Raw genomic sequence first — 8,942 nt, 5'->3', positions numbered from 1 at the left:
GTCTAAAATGAATTTCTCTTTCAAGTTAAAAACAAGTCATAAAGGACAGTAGTAAAAAGTTCCACTGAGATGATAACCAGCTACCGCATAATTCTTCACAAGATGCCTCTTAAACGAATAGAATGAAAGGTATCACGAAGTTCCAAGATCATAACCTACCAAATTTGTAGAAGCAAGGGGAAGTACCAAACCTGTCACATACGGGAGCACCCCTAGACGTAACCGGCGTTGTCGTCCTCTTTGAGGAATAAGACTAACCTCCTAGCATACATCATTATATTTAATATTTTAAAATGCAGAAAATTTTAAATTTTTTCATTACTTCTACATTGAGGTTTACATAGACCTCTTCATACACATAATATATATTCATATCGAGTATACATAGACTCTTTGTATAGGAATATTACATAGTCTTTTACTTTGATTACACATAAGTACATATATAAGATAGAACAAACACTCTAAAGAGTGTCTCATCTCATAACCATCTAACAAGATTATAGCAATTTGCGCATAACTCAAACATCAATGTAAAAGAGACAAATATAGGCTATACAATCCGTACTCAATTGAAAAAGAAACAACGTTAGATTCTTAAAACTAAAACAAATTCATAAGCTCGATATTGGAATCACCCTCGCAAAGTGTGGACCTATCTATTTGGATAATTGACAAAGTCCAAGTCTTCTTCAAAGTCGTCTCAAACAGCCTTCAACGATCGAAATCTAAAAAATGTTGGGGAAAAGAGATAAAATGGGGTTAAAACACCACTTGTACAAAGTATGAGACAATATGCATATTTAAAATCAATTTATGCTAAGATGGTAAATTTACTTTAAACATGCTATATTACCTTTTGAAAGCCTTATGCAAAATCAAGAAAACCATACCAATTAGCAAAACATATGGATTATGTCAAAGCAAGTCACATGCATATTAACCTACTCGAACCCATAATCTATACAACCCTATCATCAAGTAATAACATCACAAACATGAATAAGAGTTCATCATATCATAATAAAGCAAGACTACTACTCATGAATCCTCATTATGTCAAAAAGTTTTATGACCAAGAAAAGCTCCATAATCTTACTTAATCAAATGATCCAACAAGAACCATGACAAATATCCAACTTCACAAAACATAACCTATAAGGATACATAAAATTACACTTTAGAAATATAGACCAAATACTTGTTCATAAGAATATCAATCACTATATAATAACAATTATATGTAAAGTCATCATATTATCATCATTTTCTTTCATTATCATATACATACATAATATCAACCGTCTAAGGCTCCCTTCAAGTTAAACTAGTGCAAGGCATAGGTAGAATCTCATACCCCTACCTATGATGAGTCAAACCTCTAGAGTAACCCTAGTTTGTTTATACTTCATTACTTTATTTAAATTTAGGGTTCACTTTCTTTAACCGACATAGACCACAAGAGCTAGTATGGAATAAGGTGTTGTAAAACTTACACCGATGGAAGGTTGCCTACCGGCAAAAGTAAAACAAAAAATAAACGTATATTTCTAGGTTGATCCACTAGCTAGTCTTCATAGAGGGTCAACATAGTTCAAGAACTAAGATATAGATATAATCCCTCTACATACCACTTGGCAATTGATGCCTCCTTTCATGTGAATTCAGTGGAAGAGTATGCCTCATTGGGGAGTCAACACCACATGTGGAACTATAGGGTGAATGTTCCTCTAGAAAGTCATCACCTCCCATTGTCAAGTTCATTTGGTTCTATGCAAAGTAACTTTTGAAATGTCTTTAATGTCTTTATTAATCATCATAACTTATTGTAGATCATAGGGTGTAACCTTTGTATCATCATCATCATCATAGCTCAATAAGAATTGCATGAGTATAGTCCTTTCATTACAATTCATATAACTAAGGTTAACATATTAACATATTCATTTATGAAAAGGCACATTTATAGTCATCACCATCCTTATAACATTTTCATCTTAATGAACCTCACAACCATTGTCAATAAATGTCAATTCACCATCATACCACCCTATCAATGCTAATGCAAGGCATACTCGAAGAGAATATCATCACTTAGTCATAATTAACTATACGTTGAAGTAAAAAATAGGGATTATAAGACTTACAAAGTCTCCTTCATAATGGATCATCAAGGTGTTACGATAAACCCTTAAATCAACCCAATTAGGGTATTGTTTCATCATAAAACAATAACAAATATAATACTAAAGCTAATTGAATAACTACATCAGAATTCATCGCTAGTTCATAGTTTAAGACAAGATACTTAAGTCAATTCACAACATACATCATACCCTATATCACCATCTCAAGAACTAGCATTATAGGTCTATAATTAATCCTAATCTATAAATTATTGATAAAGTTACATCATGTTTTAGTAATTCACTCAATAACCAAGTCAATTGAACCAACATTAAACAATTTATATCAAGTTCATAACCTAGGGTTAAGGGGTCAAGGTCATCTTCTACAACCTAGACCAAATTATCAATATATATCATAATTAAGTTAGAATAGATGTTAATATATTAAAATATCTAAAATAAATCATAACAAAATTAATTCATAACATCAATTTCGAGATTGGATGAAACCCACTTGAAAACTCAACTGTTGAAATCACTTTGATGGAGCCCTTTTAGGAAAGAAGTCTCAAAGGTGAATTAGATATCATACCTTGCTAATTGATGAAGATTTTTAGTGAAAATTGAATCTTTTCATCCATTAAACCCTCCCCTAACTTGATCTTAAATGGAGTTCTTCCTTAGAGAGATAAAGAAGAGTTAAGGAAGAGAGTTTGGGACTGTGAGTTATGAAATTTATAGTTAGTCTTAAATAGGTTAGAACTGTATATAGGGTGTTAACTAAGTTAATTAGACCTCCCTAAGACACCAATAATTAATAAACCCTTTAATTAATTAATTGATGCTAACTTAAATGTGCTGAAAAATAAGACCTTCACAAAAGACACCACAATCGACGGATCGTGGGTCAATCGATGGCAAACCCCCCCTTCTGTGTTGGATATCCGTTGTTTTTTTCATAGACTATACAAAAGAGGCACTTCCATGATTTGTCTAAGTTTTAGTTGACGGATATCATCTACGCCCCGTCGATCCACACACGCACCGTCCATTCCCTTCCATGGGTGCACACTGCCGAGGCAGTCCTTGACCACAAAATGCAAGGGTCCTTCTCAAGGGCCCTTGATTGGTTCTTGGTGAGTCGTACCCAGATGTTTCAACCATGAATCAACTTAGACACATGTTATACACCCTTCCACCAATTTTCATGAATTTCCAACTCCTAAAATGTAGTCAAATGGGCTAAGGCACGCTAGTACCTCTTTGAACTAGTTTTCAAACGTCGTGGACGTTCTTGGACGTTTTGGTTTCTAGACCTCTTAAATGACTTATATTCATTAAAATAGACCTTGAAACAGTGTCGAAACCTTATGACACTTGTGTTAGGATTTAGAACACGACTTAGATTTCCAAAGGTTTACATTATTCCCCTTCTTAGGAACATTCACCTCCGTAGGACAATAAAACTCTTCTGAAGAAAGGAATAGACTCAATATTAGCAGACTAACCAACATAAATACATAATAATGAGTTAAAACATCCACCATATCACTTAAACAAGGCAATTCAACAATTTCAATCACCACACATAAGGCTCCAACATCATATCATGACGAATTTTCCTTCTCACAATTAAAAAAAGAGCTCAACATAGCATTTATGAGTCAATTATACAAAAGTTCAACTTACCAACATGCTACATATCATTTGACAAACATTCATCATATCAAAATGCAAACAATAACTCAGACAAGCGAAATTCCAAATTATTAACATACTTCACTTTAAGCAATTTTAACAACATTCAAAAATGCACAATTCGCAAACTTCACCAAAAATAAAGAAACATCAATATTTAGTCATTACTTTCATTATTAAGAGGAATTATTAACATTAGTTATTGAAAAGATCAGGGTAACGGGACTTCATGTTGGCCTCGCTCTCCCATGTTGCACCCTCAACTAGGTGATTATTCCAGAACATTTTTACAAAAGCCACCTCTTCGTTCCTCAACCTCCCTACTTGCGTATAAAGGATTTGAACTGGAACCTCCTCATAGGAGAGGTTATCCTTAACACAAGGACCCTTAATAGGAAGCATAGACTCGGGATCGCCAATACACTTCTTATGCATGGAAACATGGAAAGCCGGATGAATCGAAGCCAATTCACTAGGAAGTTTCAATTTATAGGCAACCTCACAAACCCTTTGCAAGATTTCATAGGGACCCACATAACGAGGACTCAACTTTCCTTTCTTACCTAATCTAACCATCCCTTTTGAGGACTCAACTTCCCTTTCTTACCAAATCTAACCACCCTTTTAATAGGTGAAATTTTCAAATACACCTTATCTCCTTCATCAAACTGTAGATCCCTTCTCCTATGATCGGCATAACACTTTTGCCGATTATAGGTCATCTGCAACTAGTTCCTTTTGATGTGAACTTTTTCTAAAGTATTATAAATCAAATTGAAACCAAGAATCAAAGACTCACAAACATCAAACAACCCAATAGGAGATTTATACTTCCTACCATACAAGGCTTCATAAGGATACATGAATATGAATGAATAGAAACTATTATTGTAAACAAACTCCACCAAAGGCAAGTGCTTATCCCAACATCCCTTGAAGTTCATGACACAAGTTCTAAGCATTTCCTGAAGAGTTTGATAGTACGCTCCGCTTGAGGAACCTTTTAGAGATTAAAAGGGGTACTTAACTTCATTTTAGTACCGAACCTTTCTTGGAATGACCTCAAAAACCTTGATGAATTGTGCACCCCTATCCGATATAATGGATAATGGAATACCATGGAAACACACAATCTCATCTATGAAGATCTTTGTATAATCCTCTACTGAAAAACTAGACTTGACGGGAATAAAACGAGCAAACTTGGTCATCCTATGCACCACCACCCATATGGAGTGATATTGTTTTTGAGTCTTAGAAAAACATACCACGAAATCCATATTGATGTCTTCCGACATCTAAGTAGGAATTTGGATACTTAGCAACAAACTCCGCTATGTCCTTTTTCAAGCGTTCCCACCAATACACTTCCCTAAGGTCATGATACATCTTTGTTGACCCTGTATTAATAGAGTAATAGGACCCATGAGCTTCCTCAAGAATCCAGTTACTCAAATCATCTACATTCGGAACACACAACCTTCTTTGATACCTGAAAGCAACATCCCCCCCCAATGAGAATGACTCATTAAGCTTACCAAGAACCGATTCCTTCAACTCCATCAATGGTTGATCAAGGATTTGTTTAGACTTTACATCAACAACCAAGGATGACTCGGAGTTATGATGGACCATAAAAAAACTTTTGGACAATCTTCCAATCTAACACCCCATCTAGCAAACCGATGAACATCTATCTCTAGGTCTTTCTTGGCTACCTCTACATGAGACACACTACCCATGATCATAAGACTTACAGCATCCGCAACCACATCGGCCTTGTTGGGGTGATAGATAACACTCATGTCGTAATCTTTCAAAAATTCTAATCACCTTCTTTATTATTCAACTCTTTTTTGAGTAAACACATAGTGGAGACTCTTGTAGTCGGTACACACATCAACATAAATAATATGCAAGTAATGCTTCCTTTTTTTAAGGCAAATACCAAAGCCCCTATCTTGAGGTCATGAGTTGGACATTTATTCTTATGCACCTTAATTTTTCTAGAAGCATAGGCGATTAGTTTCCCATGTTTCATAAAACACACCCTAAACCCACTCATGATGTATCACATTACACAACGAAACCCTTTGTACGTACCGGTAAAGTCAATACTGGAGTAGAACTAAGCCTATTTTTCATGTTTTCGAACCTTTTCTCACATGCCTCCGACCACTAAAACTTCTTAATCTTTTGGGTCAAATTAGTCATTGGAGACGCAATGGACGCAAAACCATCCACAAACTTCCGATAATAACCAGCTAGACCTAAGAAACTCTTAATGTTTGATGGAGTCAATGGTCTCAGCCAATTTTTTAGTGCCTCCATTTTCCTTGGATCAACCTTAACTCCTTGACTAGAGATTATATGACCAAGAAATGCCACCGACCTTAACTAAAACTCACATTTGCTATACTTGGAAAACAATTGATGTTGTTTAACTATATGCAACACCACTCTCAAATGACCTATGTGATCACCCTCATTTTCGAATATACCAAGATGTCGTCAATAAAGACAATGACAATCTAGGTAACTTCAAAAAACCCTATTCATTAGGTCCATAAACGCCACCGGAGCATTAGTGAGACCAAAAGACATTACTAGGAACTCATAATGACCATATCTAGTCCGAAATATAATCATTGGTATATCCTCACCTCTCACCCTAAATTGTCTATGTCCCAATCTCAACTCAATCTTAAAAAAAAAAAAGCTTCCCCTTGGAGTTGATCAAAGAAGTTATCAATCTGAGGGAGAGGATATTTGTTCTTAGTAGTGACATTATTGAGTTTGTGATAATTGATGCACATTCTTAAGCACCCACCCTTCTTCTTCACAAACAAAAATGGAGAACCCTATGGAGAAATACTAGGTCTAATAAAGCCTTTGTCTAGGAGATCGTTGAGTTGAGCCTTCAACTCTTTTAATTTGGCTGAGGCCATCCAATAAAGATGAAATTAAATGGGATATGTATCCGGTAGAAAATCGATACCAAAATGAATTTCCCATTCGTAAGGAATACCAGGAAGATCATTAGGAAAGACCTCTTGAAATTCTCTCACTACAAGGACCAACCTAATGGAAGGAATTTCAAAGTCTAAATCTTGGACTTTTACCATGTGATATAGACAACCTTTTGAGATCATTTTGCATGCTTTTTATATAAGAGATGATACGACCTCTAGGAATAAAATTTACCCCTTAACGAGTTTATTTAAAAAGTTAAACTTCACCACCCTTGTTCTACAATCAAGAGAGCAAAGCAAGCATGCAACCAATCCATTCAAAAAATAATATCAAAATTGAGCATATAATGATCTACTATTTCAACATAAGAAACTCTATTGGTCAAGATTATCAAAGAACTTATATACACCCTTTTTGAAATAACCTACTCAACCAACTGGGGTAGACACTATGAAAGGTTCATCCAAGATATTGGGTAAAATGTCAAACTTTTTAGCTACAATAGGTGTAACAAATGATAAGGTAGCACCGGGATCAAGTAAAGCATAAACATCAATAGACAACACTTTCAACATACCGATCACCACATCAGGATATGTCTCTTCCTCACCCCTAGAGCGGAGAGCATAAAAGTTGTTCTCCTTAGGAGCATCATTACCACCACTTGCTTGATCTAGACCACACTTGTCTTGGCGCTTAATATTAGGGCATTCCCTAACCTTGTGTTCGCTCTAGCCACAACCAAAAAGGTTGCCCGTTCCAACCAAGCATTCACCAAGATGACCGTTTCCACACTTGGCACATGTATGTTTCTCATTTGGTGAGTTTTCACTCCTTCGCTTTTGGTTTCTAGATTTAGGCACCTTCTCATCATGATCCTTAGGGAACTTGGATGGAACTTGATTAGATAACCTCCTCTTGAACCTAGGCTTATCTTGGATATTAAACCTACCCTTTGAAGAACCATTATCAAAAGATCTCTCCCTCGTAGCATGTCTACTCTTTCTCTTAGCCCTTGCCTCTTCCACTTGTCCAATTTGAACTATGAGACGAGAAAACTTCATATTGTAATGTAGCATAGCTGAATAAAACTGCTCTTGCAATTCCTTCGACACCTTCGTCACAAAGCGACTAATTTCATCCCTAGGATCAGCAACAAATGAAGGACCATACTTGGACAATTTAGTTAATTTCAAAGAGTATTCAAGCACTGTCATACCTCCTTGACGAAGGTTGATGAACTCCACCACTTTGGCTTCCCCCATCTCTCTACAAAAGAACTGATCAAGAAAAGACTTTTTGAAGATCTCCCAAGTCACTAGTCCACCCCTTAGAGGCCTATTGTCCTTCAATTTGACGTACCAAGTTTGAGCCACATCTTTGAGTTGGTTAGTGGCTAAATCTGCATTCTCACTCATAGTAAACCCCATAAGATTAGGGATCTTGCGGACTTCATCAATGAACTCTTGGGAGTATTCTTAAACCTTGGACCCATAAAAAGTGGGAGGATTCATCCTAGTGAAATTCCAAAGACGGGAGGCCAGGGTAACAACTTGTTGATTTGGTCGGGGTACAACCTCCTAGTTAGCTTGGTCCGTCATGGCTTGGGCTTGAGAAGTGACGTCCTAGTCTAGTGAAGTGATGGCTTGGGACATTTTTAAAAGGGCATGTCTTATCTGACCATCTGTTTAAGGTTGAGGAATGGCACGAGCTTGGTCAACATTAGCATCTTCTTTAAGAGGAGGGACTTGATCACCACAAGGAGGAACTCCCGCATTGGTAATATCTTCCTCAAGTATTTGAACTGCATTCCTTCAAGTATTCATTCCCTATAACAAAAATACAAAGTTTATATGAAAGCACACAATAATTATACTCTAGATGCACGATATTGAATTTCCAAAAAAAAGAGTTTTCTATGAATCACATAGATTTCTATTCATTAGTATGACGCACTTTAAAATTTTAAGTAAGAATCTACATCGACGTGGTTTAGAGAGACATCGACGTCAAATATATTGAACCTCATGCTCTGATACCGAGTTTGTCACATCCGGGAAGCGCCTCTTACACGTAACCGGCGTGGTTGTCCTCTTTGAGGACTAAGACTAGCCTCTTAGCATACATCATTACATTAATACG

The 8,942-nt window shown here is 36.2% G+C and overlaps 1 protein-coding gene across 1 annotated transcript; it reads right to left on the bottom strand.

Moving 5' to 3' along the window:
* Window positions 1-7,228: 7,228 nt before the first annotated feature.
* Window positions 7,229-8,218, bottom strand: LOC138338711 (uncharacterized). Its single transcript, XM_069289792.1, has 2 exons — window positions 7,664-8,218; window positions 7,229-7,531 (listed from the first exon to the last, which is right to left on the bottom strand). The coding sequence occupies exons 1-2, from the start codon at window positions 8,216-8,218 to the stop codon at window positions 7,229-7,231; spliced, it is 858 nt and encodes a 285-aa protein (XP_069145893.1).
* Window positions 8,219-8,942: the final 724 nt, after the last annotated feature.

Source organism: Solanum lycopersicum, chromosome 10 (genome assembly GCF_036512215.1).
Source record: "Solanum lycopersicum chromosome 10, SLM_r2.1".
NCBI lineage: Eukaryota > Viridiplantae > Streptophyta > Magnoliopsida > Solanales > Solanaceae > Solanum > Solanum lycopersicum.
The sequence above is the reverse complement of the archived record's forward strand: the minus strand, read 5'-3'. Positions and strand labels throughout refer to the sequence as shown.

Coding starts and splice junctions, on each gene's coding strand:
- LOC138338711 (XM_069289792.1), bottom strand. CDS start 8,218: ATGAGTGAGAATGCAGATTTAGCCACTAACCAACTCAAAGATGTGGCT. Junction 7,532..7,663: donor CTAAGGATCATGATGAGAAG/GTGCCTAAATCT, acceptor GGTTGTGGCTAG/AGCGAACACAAGGTTAGGGA.